The 15,611-nt window shown below is 46.4% G+C and overlaps 3 protein-coding genes and 1 non-coding gene across 4 annotated transcripts; 2 read left to right on the top strand and 2 right to left on the bottom strand.

The window, feature by feature from the left end:
- Nucleotides 1-626: 626 nt before the first annotated feature.
- On the top strand, nucleotides 627-3,179 carry J7337_003715 (uncharacterized protein; the record flags this gene model as incomplete). The annotated part of the gene is made up of 2 exons (XM_044821427.1): nucleotides 627-1,716; nucleotides 2,140-3,179. The coding sequence occupies 2 exons, from the start codon at nucleotides 627-629 to the stop codon at nucleotides 3,177-3,179; spliced, it is 2,130 nt and encodes a 709-aa protein (XP_044682760.1).
- A 355-nt stretch (nucleotides 3,180-3,534) lies between these two features.
- Nucleotides 3,535-4,609, bottom strand: J7337_003716 (uncharacterized protein; the record flags this gene model as incomplete). The annotated part of the gene is made up of 4 exons (XM_044821428.1): nucleotides 3,535-3,713; nucleotides 3,763-4,068; nucleotides 4,126-4,246; nucleotides 4,307-4,609. 4 exons carry the CDS (start codon nucleotides 4,607-4,609, stop codon nucleotides 3,535-3,537), a joined length of 909 nt encoding a protein of 302 aa, XP_044682761.1.
- A 6,003-nt stretch (nucleotides 4,610-10,612) lies between these two features.
- On the bottom strand, nucleotides 10,613-10,712 carry J7337_003717. The gene has a single exon. It is a non-coding gene; the product is annotated as a tRNA-Leu (tRNA).
- Nucleotides 10,713-11,852: 1,140 nt separating this feature from the next.
- J7337_003718 (uncharacterized protein) lies at nucleotides 11,853-13,409 on the top strand (the record flags this gene model as incomplete). Its single annotated transcript, XM_044821429.1, has 1 exon — nucleotides 11,853-13,409. One exon carries the CDS (start codon nucleotides 11,853-11,855, stop codon nucleotides 13,407-13,409), a length of 1,557 nt encoding a protein of 518 aa, XP_044682762.1.
- Nucleotides 13,410-15,611: the final 2,202 nt, after the last annotated feature.

The raw sequence follows: 15,611 nt of genomic DNA on the forward strand, positions 1-15,611 counted from the left end.
TCAACAACACCAGTCTTTCAAAACTCTGATCCGTGGTCAATGGGACCTGAGACATAGGCGGAATCTTTTCCCTTACCTTCGACTCCATCCAAAGTCTCGTGGCGTCGATATCTTACGCCTTTTCTTCTTCGGTAGGAGGATGTCTAGAGAATTCCAGCCGATCATCACTAACGTCCTCTCTAGTCAACAACACGATCCACTCACCTTCATCTGTCACGCCATAGCTAGCTCTCATCAGGTCGGCTTCTTGTGTTACTCTGAATGTACCATTTTGTTGGTTGCTTAGCCCTCAGTAGCGACGGCCATCGATTGCGACAAGCTAGAACATCAAAAGCATCATTATGCTTCCAGGACTCTACTCTCACCTTTCGAACACCCATCACAACTTGGAGTTCTGCACGAATCTTTTGGACTTGTGAAAGAAAGAAGAGGTTTTTCAATTGCCGAGTCTTCCTATCATCTCGTGCTAACCTGTGTCAGCCCGCAGCCCTGGCAGTCTACTCAGCCGCCGGACATCATCGTCCCGTGTGAGCCTTTTATCTCTATTACTAGGTTAACGGCTTTATAATTAATTGCTACAGAAGGATTGCAACAATCGCCTGTCCTCCAGAACTTGATCAACCACGATGGCAGGTAACACCCCGGGGCCGTCAGTCCTAGAAGAAGCAAACCCAACCGTTAGACTCAAAGGGAGAGAAGGTGAGTATGCTGAGACTCTGGAGTATGACACCTTTCAGTCTCGAGGTGGAAATCCGGAAGACCTTATGGACGAAGAAAGATGGCTTGACTTTCCAGCACACGTTCGTTCCCCCTTGCAAAAGTCTAAGATGAGCAAATCCGATGGAGATACTCCTCTACCACCCACTGGAAAATATGGGATGAGGAACATCTGGAACCCAGAACCAGTCTCTGGTCTTGGAAATGACCGCATTTCGAGAGTAGACATTGGTCGAAAAATGACTGAGACACATCTGGCAGTTGAGTTAGCTGCCAGAGCTTGTCATTCTATCAGCAGTATCCAGGACGATATAAAAGTATGGCTTGGCATCGCTAGTGGTACACAGCTCACAACGGACAACAACGTCAACGGCGTGTTTGTGGGCATATCAGCATTGAGCTATAATGCCATCTATATGAAGAAGTCGGGTACTCAACATTTCCCTGATGGCTTCAATGGCCTCTCAAGGCAGCAGGCTATCAAGAACTCGTTGGATTTGGACAACACGGAACTTGTTGAACTAGTATTTGAAACAGGGTATCATATACAAGGCCACGAGATCATCTGGACCGAGAACATGTTGATTCCAGGCAACATCTCGTATGCCAAACGCGCACTCCATGATCACCTAGATGATGATGAAAAAGGTCGATTTCTGCAGGTAATGAGGCGAGAACATCATCTCCTTTTGTCCGGGAATGGCCCAGCTGGTGTTGCTAAGACTCTCCCTTCCAATGAGGACCCAAGTCGAAAGCCATTGATTTGTCGCGCTATTCAAGGTGGAAAGGATTACAACAATCTGCATTTCACTCTGAGGTGGCCTCCAATGGCACTACTGGAGTTTCCTGAAGACATGATTAGCAACATGCAAAGCTTTCTCGACCGATATCCTTCGGATAATGTGCCCCTGAACCTTGCACTCGCTGCAACAATTATTTATTTCGATATTGAGGAAACACCCGATCACGAAATGGAGGGTTTTGTTGATTCATTTCCTAGTAAGAGACCATCTCTTGTGCAAAAGACGCCCCTAGCAACTTTCATTATATACTTTCCTCATATGCTGAGGTTCGTTGAAACACACCACTTGACGTCGTTCCTTCACCCATTTCGGTTCGCCAATTATTTTAAGTCCCACATCCGCGCTCTCGAAGTCCTGAACGTTCGCGATAACCTCAACCCAGTCTCAATGCGCTCCTGTGTTCACCAGATACGTTCTCGTCATCCGCAAGTCCTCGCGGACTCAAGGCTCACTCTGGTTCCTGCATCCATGCCAGGATCGACAATGGTATTTCCTGAAGACTGCACTCATGCTGAGAGACCATCACCTGAACTCTTTAGCCTATGTTGCTTGAATGACGTGCGAACGTTGGGAATTCCAAATTATTCATATAAGACAGATTCCTCTCATCTGTGTGTAGGAGCACCCAAATGGCTCTTCACGACAGCGGTTCGTCGACCTCGTAACAATTGCATCCCACTCACTGGCCATCCTACAATCGCCTATTGGAATACTACCACTCCTGAGACAGTCAAAGCTCTTGCTGGTCCGGCAAGGGCAATTGGCCCGGTCTTCCCAGACCTTGGGTCTAGTTACTACAACACAAGGGCCATAGCGTCTTGCGCAAAACGGTGGTTCGGCGACGAGACTTGTTACACTCAGAACTTTCAGTTTTGTCGCGATAATCCAGAGTTTGAACGGAAGAACATGGCAAGAAGGGCGGACGAGCTTATCAGGATTGCGGATCGCTTGGGCATTACACCCAATGAGAGAAAGACCAGCCACAAGACCATGTTGCTTGAGTGGGATGGTATGGAAGAACAGTTAAGGTCGCTTGGCCAAGAGGGAAAGCTAAAGCGGCTCGCTGTACCGCAATATTGTACACCTCCAGCCAAGCGAGCACAGCCTGTCGAGCCAACCTTGAGCTCTGACATCAAAGGAGAGATTCTTCAGACCATCAAGGGCCTGGCAGCTGTATCTTGCGACTGGGACAACCTGCTAAAGGATCTCCAAACTCCAGCTCCAACAATGAAAGCAGTTCAAGAGTCATTCTCTCAAGTGCGTTTGTTCGTATCCGAGCTGGAGAAGACACTGCAGAATAAGAACGATGGTAATGGGAAGGGAGATCTAGACCATGTCATCAGACTGGTGTTTCGAGCAGAGGGACTTTTCGGCTCTGGGGTAGAAGCAATGGACTACGAGTCAAAATGGAGTCAACATCGTGCCAGGCTTTCCCAGCTGTTTGGACAGCCAACTGGTGATGCTATTGAAGCTGTTTTCAGACTCCGGGATACCCCTGACGCGTTTGGTATCATTCTTCCCCAGATTCAGGTTTTGGGGGAATCTTCTTTGATCAAAGATCAAGTCGAGGCCTTCGAGAAGATTGAGGCACTACTAGGACAGCCGCTGTCCGACAACGCCGATGAGACAGCCTCGGGGGGGAACGAGGCACAACAATGAATGATGACTCGACTTCGAAGAATTCAAATTCGAATGCCGTGACTAGATATCCAACCATTTTGGGATGGGGATGGCATCTGAAAAGCAATAAAGATTGCGGAGAGGTTTGATGAGAGATGATGGGCTGTAACATCAAACGATTAAGAGACAAAACGATAGCTACCTGAAATTGATATTTGAACTTGAGCATACCATTAAACTTGGCAACCTTCATTAGAACTATGTAATAATTTTTCGTTGTTTACCTGTATTATGTAGTCTAATCTATATCTTCTCTATTCTAACCGAAATCTCTTTCTCCTTTTTAGGTCTATGCTCTATTGCACCTTGTGCAGTCCTGCTGACAAGTGTTTTTCTATCGTGACTCCATCTGGCTCTCCTCATCTGAAGGACTGTCATGTCCATGATTATGCAAAACACCTTTGCCTTGAGGTTCTTCCTCGTCATCGACGTCTGCAAGATACATCCACCAGAAGTACACACCGCAGCATAAGCTGCCTCCAAGAATATTGCCAAAGAGAGCTGGAATCATACCTATGTACGTTAGTCAAGGTCTTTGAGATAAATTATATGGCTTACTTACCCTTCCAGATATAAAGCCCAACTGTCAACCCAGGTGTGCCCATCCAGATACCCAAAGGCATAAAGAACATGTTGGCAATAACGTGATCAAAACCCAAAGCAACGAAGGCAAAGATGGGAATCCACATGCCAACAACCTTAGATGTCAAGTCCTTTGCTTGTACACCTAGGAAACATGCCAGGCAAACAAGCCAGTTACAACCAATAGCACGAAGGAAGATCTGGTAGGCCTCGGGGGTTATTTGCTTCTTTGTTGTGAAGGCAATGACTTCTTCACGATATATATCTGCGTCGAAGATGCCTCCGTCTGTGAATGATATGATTAGAAGGCGGCTTGGAGTTGGTTTTGGTAGGGACAGCTTACATCCAACGATGATGGCCATGACAAAGAGACAGCCACCTAAGTTTCCGAAGAAACAGAGGAACCAGTGAAGTAACATCCTCCATATCGATAATCGTCCATTGAGGACAGCAACAAAAGTGAACTAAAACATCCATTAGATAAATAAAGTTCTTCTCGAGGCTTGATACATGAGTCGACCCACCAGATTCGTCGATGTGAAAAGATCAGCTCCCGTCAATATCACAGTGACCAAACCCAAAGGAAAGACGATAGCTCCGATGAGTTTGATAAGGCCTGGGGCGTTCTCCTGATACCACGGTGCCGTCAAAGCTGTCAATGAAACAGCACATCCAAAGGCGAGAATGCATCCACCGGAGATACCAGACAACAACACCTTATCCGGCCTCGATCTCCCCTTCTTCACACCAGCTCGACAAATAAGTTCCGCCGTCTCAGCAGGCGTATAAGCCAAAGGACTCGCAAGATCAATAGTCATCTTGGCCATTTTCGCCGACTCTCAAAACAAAAGAGATATTCACACTCACCAAAAATAACCTTTAATATCCTCAGCGGGACTCTTCCCATTCTTATCCTCCCCTGCGGTGAAAAATTCCCAATCTTGCTCTCGGCACTCTAAACCGCCCCGTTCCCACCATGCCGAGCAATGTCGAGAAAACTCCGTACGTAATCCACTGTACTAGCTTCCAGCGGCCAAGAGTCTAGACCGGTTCAAGAAGCATCCTTATCTCTGGGATGTTTCCTAATACGGAGGTTGTGGCTTGCGGTGCAAAGTCGGGATACGACACACCTGCAGATGAGGCTCAACGGCATCTTGTTTAGTTCTACCAACTCGTTCCAGCCGTAAAAATTTCAAAGAGTTCAGAACTTGAACGTTGCAGAGAGATTGAGCATTTGGGAGATGAATTAAGCTTGTTTCCCCATTTCGGTAATGCATCCCGCACTTTTTGCTCCACCGCTGATCACTGTGAGAGGTAATTTTATGCTTAATAGCTCATAGATAAGAAACCCGTGGGGTCGTAACTTGTTTTGTTAGTCTTGGCCCGGTCGAGTGGATAAGCTTGTGATCAGCCGGAGATGTCATTTGAGAATCTGATTCATAGCGGAGCCTCATCGGAGAAGTGTACGAATATTATGACGCCAATACTTTTGCTCTTGGACAGCTATCGCTTGGCACTAATGAACTCAACCCGGGAGTACGGGACTCGCGAGTCGGGCGATATCGGCATCTGAACCGGTTTGTGAATTGTTTATCATGACGCTTAAGCTAACAGAGATTTCATAGTGCAGATCTTGAATTGTGATGTTTGAACCACTTTTTACCCCAACTCTCCTTTCTAATTTCCTGTCGTTCCATTATCATATCGTCACCACACCACTAGATACTCCGTTCATGATGAGAACTTCTCAACCCATGTCCTTCCGTCCATCCGCAAATCCGCAATGATCTCATGATAAGCTTATTGATCTTGCGGGGTCCCCGCGGGGTCCTTCTATCCGCATCTTTCTTGATTCTGACCTTGTCTTGTGCGCGGATGCGGCTTCTGCGGCGTCATCTGTTGCGGGCTGCGGCGGCTCTTCGCCGCAATAGAGGCCGATTCGTGATGTCTTCAAATTATCATCTCATAAAAACACGATTTGTTGAACATCTCATGATCCTAGCGATCTTTTATCCGTTCTTCCGGAACTGAATGGGACTGCTAACTCTTGGAAGATGGATCCTATACCGGGTCAAAGGCCCCACTGTAACATGGAATCATTTGGGTCAGGCATTGATTGATGGCTCTACATCAGTCTATATATCTTTTAGTACGTTCTAGAAACTATAGCTTGTAGCTATTATCTCGCCGATGAATCCAATGCAAGAGCCACTCCGTCGGGCTCCCCGACCCTTGGCTGTACGTCGACTCGTCCTCTGGATTTTAATTCATATTTTTCTTTATCTTTGCTTCACTGGCCCAGAATATCCAGACATCAGTCTGGCTGCAAAAGGAACGGGCCAAGCAAAGGTATCTGTAGGGTCTTCAGTCACCTCCCCTGTCGTGACGACATCGATGACCGCAACCGCGGTATAGCCTCCGATAGCGGTGAATACATGCCACCTGAAAGGTGTTAGCTTAAGTCAATCTCATGAAGCTTGATACAACTAACCATCCATGAAGCTCCAGAAGAAACGCGAAGGGCAGGCCAACCGCATGTCTCGCACTCGTCAGATACCGACAAGCAAACTCGTCGATGAGCCAAACAATGTATCCAAAGCCGAAGAACCCTATCATAATCAGCCCCGTTCAGTGGGTAGATGCTCTTTTGTGTTACATACCAAGCCCGAGAATAGCCATATTCTGAAATTTCTTCCTAACAATGGGGTCTTTAACTTGCTGAGGAATAACCTTCAGCACACGAGTAGCAATGACATAAATGCCTAAGCCAAACGTGGTGGCGTGTAAGAGGAACTCATCCATGACCATATGAGTGACCATTACAATCGTGAATAATATTGAAAGAATGGTCCCGATGATCCGAGTTTTTTGAGGACTGGCTTTGAAGCTGAGAAGACGGTAGATGAGGGGTGTAGTGAGAAGATGCATTGACAGCTCATCAGCTAGCAATTATTAGATATTATCATCCTCAAACATGGGTGTACTTACACATTTGAGTATGATACTTCAGCGTCATGTGATATCCAGCTGAACATATCCCCACGCCTATTAGTCCACAGTATGAGGCCAAGCGTGGCCCAGTCGGGAATTTAGGCGACGTCAACAAGCCATAGAGTCCATATGCCACTAGTAACAAGGTCAATTGCAGATCCCAACCCATGACAACATAACTTACCATATGTAAAACTGCTTAAAGTATTTATAAACTCAGCGATGTACCGTGTGATAACATAATCCTAAACGACACGTTAACTCGATTTGCGTCAAGGGAGACCATTGCGGTATTTACCTCTTCACAAAAGCTACAAAAGTCAGTAAATCTCCTCAATTCCAAGTGACCCAAGAACTTACTTGAGATAAGAGGTCTGAGGACCCCAAAATGGTGCTGCCATGGTCGATCAATTCCGCAAACTGTGATGTTTTGTTCTCCCAATCGTTGGAGACACTGAATGGCTTTTGGAGACAAGAATTAAGGCGGTGAAGTGTTGCAGAATAGACTCGAAGATGCCTCGGAAGCAACGGGATGACGTGTATATGGAAAAAGTCTAAGGATACGAAATGCCCGCGGGCTGCGATGTTTCACTTTCCGGGGCTTTGAGTTTATTACTTATTTCCGGTGATGATACAATCTGACTTTTCTTATTGGATGTTCACGAAAGCCACTTTAGTGTAATATGCGTGCACTTTGGCGTGGCTTGGCATTCACAAGGAATACGTATTGAACTTCTGGTGAAAGAGTTTATTGATGCTACAGCTTGATTAGTAATTATCGTGATGGCTGATCGTATCGCGATAGTGTCTCATTCCGTGTGGAGTTCATCCTTGCGAGTTGCAGCCATTCGCAGTTCGTCTGACTCAGCCCTAGCGATGCTACTCAAGAGAATGCCATTTATCATGAGCAGCCGCCTCTAGGATCAATCTTACCTGATATTCGTCTGATTTCTTTGCCTATTCCATATTTCCAAGTACTTGGTCGAACACCAGTACGGCAAGAATGTCTATCGCGTTGCTCAAAAAATATCTACCGATATCTCTAGCACTACTCCTCTTCTACGGCAGCGCTTCGCGATTTAGCCATGGCGCAACGTCGACCGCATCCTTTTATCAATATCAAAATGATAGAAGCCCCGATGATGGGTCAACTCTGTCCCGTGTCATTCCCATCTTCGATCTTATCGTTGGGACCACCATTCTGCAGCCAGGACTGTCACGCAAAGTCGCAACATGCTTTGTAGCATCGACTATCAGCAGTGTAGCTGTCCAGCGTTACATGGCTGGGTTGGATTGTCAAGGCGACTTTCTACAGGGTATTTGGGCAACTGCTGCAGCTGTTGCGACTCTGGTATGAAATTCGTGCCATAACAGCTGTCTGGGGGGCTCTACGTCCATTTGATATCAAGTTCCCCATTGTGTTAAAACCGAAGTGTATTTTCTAACCTTATGACTGACTTATAAACTCAATACCGCCACCACCTTCTGATTGCCCCGAACCGATCCGGGGTGTGTGTGGTGTTGAGCTAACCTTTCTTGGCCGAGGGATTGGAGCCTTTTATACGCCTCCAAGGCTGGCCAAGGAGTCATCATTTAAGTTCTTATTATATTAGCTTTATGCTATAGCTATTAGTCAGTTATCGTAGTATCAATATCTAAGTTGTGGGCTAGAAGTGTTATTTACAGTTAAGGCTTGTAGCTGTGAGCTTATTCCAGCAGAGAGAACCTAGATATCAAGTTCCATCGATTAGAAGAGTTCAGAAGGGTTTTATAGCACTAAGAAGTGATCTTGAATAGTCTTGAAGTACACATGAAGGTAATGAAACACAAAGTCCAAAGCTCTAGCTGTGATTGTCACCAGGTGAATGGTTGAGATATGCAATTATCATTACCTATCGCCGAGAAGTCAGTGTGAATCTGAACAAGGACCGTCTGAGGTTGACAGACTGCAACATAATCAAAATTTCATCTTGCACGTTGGGCCAGCTTTACTCAAAGGGCGTGTTTATGCGTGGTAGCATCCGCTCAAGCGTGTAGATCTTGTGTTTGACAGCAAGGGCGCAATTCATAACCGAGCTACCGAGGTCGGCGTTCCCTTGTTTGGAATAGCTTATCTTATCTTCACTGGACCACCAAGAGAGCCATTGTCCTTTCAACTACTATTAGTTATTAACATTGTATTTCACGTTTTAGAGGCTTTTCGTTAAACTACTGCCCGATAATTCAATGTGTTCTAGGCTCATACCGCGTTGCTCCTTACGGTCCTTACGGACAGCGCACGTTGGGCGGCATATCTTACCAATAAGCCAAGCCAGATACATATCAACACCAGTGAATTATCGGGTTATTGAGCATACTATTGACTGCAGCCACTCAAGAGAATATCTCGCTGAGAGGGCAAATGGCGATGAAGACACACCAAAACTTGCTGTGAAGCAATACGTTCCCCACGACAACCCCAATCCTCAACCTGGTGATGTAACCGTTATTGGTGCTCACGCAAATGGTTTTCCAAAGGTAATGAAGCTAAAGGTTCTCGGTGTGAAACTACAACTGACTTGTCAGGAACTATATGAGCCGCTATGGGATGAGCTGTATGACCGAGCAAGACAACAAGATCTCAGGATACGATCGATATGGATTGCAGATGTATGGAATCAAGGTCAGTCAGGAGTTATTAACGAGAGAGTACTCGGCAACGATCGTGAGTACAATATCTATCGGATACGGTTACCAATACTTACATATTACAGTCAGTTGGTTTGACCACGCAAGAGACCTTATGAATCTCATCAACCAACATCAACGAGACATTCCTCATCCCATCGTTGGTATTGGTCATAGTATGGGTGGAACTCAGCTGTGAGCAGCCATCGCCGACATTAGGACACTTGAACTATGCGCTAACTAAAGAAAGGGCACAGTTGGCACTTTGGCACCCTAGGCTTCTGGACTCGTTAGTACTTATCGACCCGATCATCCAGATACCGAACCCAAGTATTTCCCTCGCCGGTCTTTCCACAAAAAGGCGGGATATCTGGTCATCAAGAGAAGATGCCGTTACAAGGTTCAAGAAAAGCAAGTTCTTCCAGTCTTGGGATGCTCGTGTTCTGGACCTTTGGATAGAACATGGGCTTCGAAATATTCCGACTGAACTTCATCCGAAGGAAGAGGATTCAAGTCCAGATGAGCGAGTTACGCTCACGACGTCGAAGCATCAAGAGCTCTTTAGCTTCGTTCGGCCGACATACATAGAAAGAGACTGGGAACCATTCAACGATAAAGACCCGGAACAGAATAAAGACTGCCCCGACTACCCTTTTCATCGCCCAGAGCCGCCAAAGATATTTCGCCACTTACCCGAGCTTCGACCAAGTACCCTATTCGTTTTCGGAAAGCAATCAGAGTTTTCTTCCCCAGAGCGACGAGAGGAAAAAATGCGGACAACAGGCACCGGGGTTGGGGGCAGCGAGGGGGTAGCAGCTGGTAGAGTTCAAGAGGAAACTCTTGACTGTGGCCACTTGATACCGATGGAGAAGGTTTCTGAGTGCGCAGATGTCATCTCTTCATTCCTCGGGAAAGAAACGAGACAATGGCGCGATCAGCAAGAATCGTTCAAGAGGTATTGGGAAAGGCTGTCGAGACGACAACAAATCACGATCGATGAACAGTGGGAGGAGAAGGTTAAGTTTGGGGATAAATACTTGAGAAAACCATAGAAGCATTCATGTCGAACTAATATTGGTAGCACGACTCAAGTCAATAAACAGTTATCGAAGCAAAAATACAATAGATTTGACTCGGATCTAGAAAAGGGACAGAATGCAAAAATGATATGTTGATGAGACTGGGACTCGAACCCAGGAGGATTGCTCCACCAGGAAATTGGTGTTAAGGTTAACCTTAACCTGGCGCCATAACCAACTCGGCCATCTCACCGGTAATTGGATGAAAATTAGGTAGCCAATTGAAGTCTATACATGCAAAATCGTGAGGCTCCCACAAACTTGGAGCCTCGGATTCTTCACATACGTTTAGGGGTTAAGTGAAGGGCTATGATTTTGACTCTCGTGCTCTCTTTATGAGTGAATTAGGGCGGGGCGGGGCTGGGCAGGCAAGGAGAGCTTCGTCGTTTGTGACTCATCAATTATCCTTTAGGCACCGACCAATCACGACTATAGTTTGAGAAAGTAACTTGCTTTTCCTTCTCACATCCAGCCACAATGTGCTCTCAAAGACCTGATACTGTGGCTTTTATGCTTCCTCTTTCTGGTGAGCACATTTTATGGGCAGAAATCACCACGTACTCGCGCCACACCTCGTTCGGCTCCACGACTTGTAACCATGGGGGAAAATGCTATGTGAACGCCCTCCCCACTAACTATGTCTCTCTATTCGCTTCACCCTCGGATGCTTCGATATCTCATTGTTAGTGACTCATGGCCGTGGCTTGTATACCATGTGAGAAGCTTGCACAGGTCAGAGTACCAGAACTCTCAAGATGAAGGCATCATGACTCTCGTGATATGACGACGAAGCAGTATAAGAGAACGGGCTCCCAAACCCCTGGTGTTCTTTGACCTATTTCACTATTTTATACTCTGGCACCGTCGACTGCGTGCACAAATCGAAGAAACTTTCCAATGTGTCCTATCACAGCGATTGTGACTTGCCTGTTCGGCTTCTCATTCGACACCTAGGAGCCTGTTCACGAACTCAGCCATCTAACTTTCAACTGACCTGTTGGTAGCATCAGGGCTCAGGGCATAGCGATAAAAGTTAAATCCTCCTTCAATTATATATTCTCCTTCTTCATGCCATCCTTTCCCCCGGAAACTTCTCTTTAGCATCACACACACTTTCCAAGCATACTGCAAGCACAGATTCTTTTTGACACTTCTCTTTCAATCTCAACTTGCTGCTATCTTCCAGATCGTGTGTACTGCTTATTCAAGTCTTGTATCATCAGCTACTTGAATTCTCTTCACTTTATTTATCCCTTTGACACTCTTATCACCGCCTCACTACTCTTCATCAAAACACCATACTTTACAGCTCTGTGCTTCACATCCTGTCACAATGTCTAGCACAACTACCACCAACGACCCAAAAGAGGTTGCCGAGGATTTTAACGTCAGCTTTGATCTACCACTCCGACTGAAATCCTCTTCACGACAAAACACAGTTTTTATCACACCTTCTGTGTTTACATCACCATCTTCTGTCGATGATTTGGCCCAGACATCTGTTACGCCATGTGACCAAGAAGAGACTGATGCTACATCCGGAAGCGGCACCATCTTTGGTGTTTATTTTCCATGTCCTCCTCCTCCCAACACTCCAGCTGAGAGCAGTGATGACATCTCTGTTTCAGGCGAACCATCACCAAAATCTGGTTGGACTGGGGAATACTCTGATCCTGGTACCTCTTTCACTAGCATGTCTAAGCTCGGTTGGACAGGAGAATACTCTCAATCTGATCCTGTTACTCCTACCACTAGCATGTCTAGGCTTGGTTGGACGGGAGAGTACTCTACCTCTGGGGTCGAGCCTGAACAATTAATGGCAAGACTCAGCACTTTGGCCAATACATCAGAGGACGAGCCTGACAAAACCCAGAGTGGAGACGAGGAAATATCTTCTGGAGACAGCTCCCCGACGAAAGGGGATGAAAGTGCTTCCACTGCTAGAAACATCAGTCCTGAAGAAGAAGAAGAGGTAGCCAAGTTGGCACGACAAGCTATCTGGGGTATGACTCCTCGCTCAGCCATTGAATCCCTAGAAATTAAGCAAGTCACGTCTGGCGCTGTTACCATCACCAATTCGGTTGCTCAGCCCCAATCTGCTGCTCTATGCAACATTGAGGATGACGCTGTTCCCGAGGCTGCAGAGGCTGTGGTGTCCCCTCCTACTGAGGCAAAGTCCACAAGAGACGCCAAATTTGTCAAGCGAGAAGAGGACAGTCACATTGGTCGTATGGCTCGCTGCATGAGTCTCTTCAAGATGCGCAGCAAACCCGAGCCTCAGGCACCAGTCAACCAACCCAAGCACGCCACTCTCTCACCAACAAAGTCTTGTCTCAAGCCATCTAATTCTCTGGCTGGCATTGTTCTTGACAGAATCGAGGAAGGCAGCCCTCAAGAGCCTGTCCCAGTACCCAAGCCACCAAAAAGCGCCAGTATTACTTTCGATCTAGACGAGACAGCCGAGAGTGACAAGTCCAAGCGCAAGTTAAAGTCCAAGTCCAAGTACTATTTCAATTTCAACCCCTTTAGCAAATCAAGCTCTGAGGAGACCCAGGACACTTCCGATGAGGAAGAAGAACTTGATCCAGACTCACCATTTGCAGCACAAGACGTGGAAATACAACGCCGTCTGGCACGAGCTGATGTCCATCGCGACGCAAATGAACGCGCAGCTATTATTCGAGGCGCGCTGGACTTTCTCTTGGTTGTCTCCGATAGAGTCGACAGTGTTGCTGCTGATCGCATCGGTGTTCTATTGGACAAGACTGGGGATAGGTGTCTTGGGAGCTATACTGGGGAAGAAAAGGATCACGTGAATCCTCACCAGTATGGCAACAAGGTTAGCCAGAGCCTGTACCGCTCCAAGGAGACGGCTATGTCTTATAAATGAAGACGACGGTCTCGAAACACTGTTCGTTTGGAAGGTCCTTGGATGTGAGGGGCTGTCCGCAATTCCATTATTGGCGGATCTTACTTTTTCTGGGTGAATATTCGATGGTTTTTATTTGGTCTGACGTTGGAGTTGAATGAAAGGAGTTGGGGTTATTGGAGCATATGGGAAGATTGATTATACACCACAGCGGCAACTCAGTTGATGAAAGAGGTTGCAATAACATAGATACCCATTATTGACGAAAAAAAAGTCTTTTTTGTTTCTCAAAATGTTCAGACCTTTATGATCTTTTAGTGGCATGTCTAGTAAGTTCTTTGTGCTGATTTGTCTCAAGTCTCAACACGTCTACTCTCATAACCCTTCATCCGTGACCCCTTCTTTATGTCTGCCACAGTGTGAGCCTCATCGCGTTCAATTCACTGAAGTGACTTGACATATTGTGATCTAGGAAAACAAGGGAGAAAAGCTTGAAGGATAATAGATTTTTGGGTCGTTAAAATTATTATCACAACGTCATGTGGCTCTATCGTGCAGTCATGGATAGTAGACGGTCGTGACACAAGATTGCTTGTCACACTTTGCATGGTTCCCCCATGTCGTGAGTAAATCGTTCATTTAGTGGATGCTCGATACTTCCAGTCAAATTTATTCTCATTCTTCTCTTTATGTTCTTTAATTCTACAGATAATGGTTCCTTACTCTCTCTCTCTCTTATTGTGGTCGAAGCTCCTAGAATGGTATGTCGACTTGTGGCATACCCTCACGGAAAGTTCTGTTGATCGCTAGCCTTACTAGATGTTGTTTCTGTAGTCACCCATACCCAAACCTTGAGCGCCACAAATGGACGGCTCATGAAGCGGCTCGGGACCGGGCTCAGCCGAGACATCATCTTCTGTTCTTGGGGCAGATCACAAGTCTCAGGCAAAACACGCGCGAGTTCCGGCCTGGATATATGTGCCGCAGCTCAAATATATCCGGACCAATGAGCCTACTACTTTCTTCCGATTGGTTCATCGAGCCATGAGGCGTTTCCTGTGCCGTTGCGGAGTAGTTACGTGGTTGGGCACCAGGTTTCGGAAGCCGGGCCACCCATCGTCCCTCTGGCGATGGTGTTTCTGAACGACTCTGTCAGTCTCTTGGATCTTTGCCGCCGCTTTCTATCTTTACACTTCATTCCTCTACTGTCCTGGGAACAAAGACTTTGCTTGTGGCCTCAGCGGCTATCCTTATTTGCGGCGCCACGGCGGTTAGGAGAGTGATTGACATAGACTATGAGAAATAGGGCATGGAGAATTATCTGTCTACCACTATGTTACACCAATATGCGTATAACTTCGGCGCTTTTCTCGTTACATGCTTCTTGTGCCACTCGCTTGCCTAGAATTTACATCTTTGCTGTCGTACATGACCCGTTCACCATGTCGTACGCCACGGCGTAACCAGGTAATGCCATCCTCTCCACTAAGAGGCGACCTCGTGTCTCATATGTACTGGTCATCCTGGAAAGACTAGTATCGCCCCCATTTCAAGTACCTTTTGTTAAATCCGATTATGTTTAGGAACCCTTCCATCCCATAGTGATATAGGAAGGGGGAACATAGAGGCCATGTTTAGCAGCGTAGCAATCATGCGGGGTATTTGCATTACATAGTTGCCATGCAATGAGCCAGGATGTAACCTTATTTCTTAGGGTATACTATTCAGCCCAGGTCTTCTAGCGTTCCTGTTCGACGATGTTCTTTTCTCTAGGCCAATCATTGATTGATATGATAATGTCAACAAGTGTATAATGTATGAGTTTCTCACCCTGACAGTAGCTATACGTCGATGTATACGCATGGAAAATCGTTGATATATTAGCCATTTAGAATAGGCATACAGTAGTTCTTTCGCATTTGCTGCCGTTTCTCGATACATATTCTAGTGGGGGCGAGAAATCTTGGCTCCCTTGATCTAGTTAGGTGATAGGAGTATCCAGGTAATCCAGCCCAAGGCTCTTTCAGCATTGTTTTCCAACGTCTCCAGTATTTTTGATCCCTCAGGATGCTGTTACTGGTGGGATCAGTCGCTCTGCGTGTCAAGGATGGTTTCTGCGGATACAAGTCGGTCGAGTTTTCAACTTCGGTCCCGAACTCATCCGACGCTCCCTCCATCCATCACATCAGATCACGTCTGGAAGCATAGGATAACGAATGAGAT

Source organism: Fusarium musae, chromosome 3, assembly GCF_019915245.1.
Source record: "Fusarium musae strain F31 chromosome 3, whole genome shotgun sequence".
Classification (NCBI taxonomy): Eukaryota; Fungi; Ascomycota; class Sordariomycetes; order Hypocreales; family Nectriaceae; genus Fusarium; species Fusarium musae.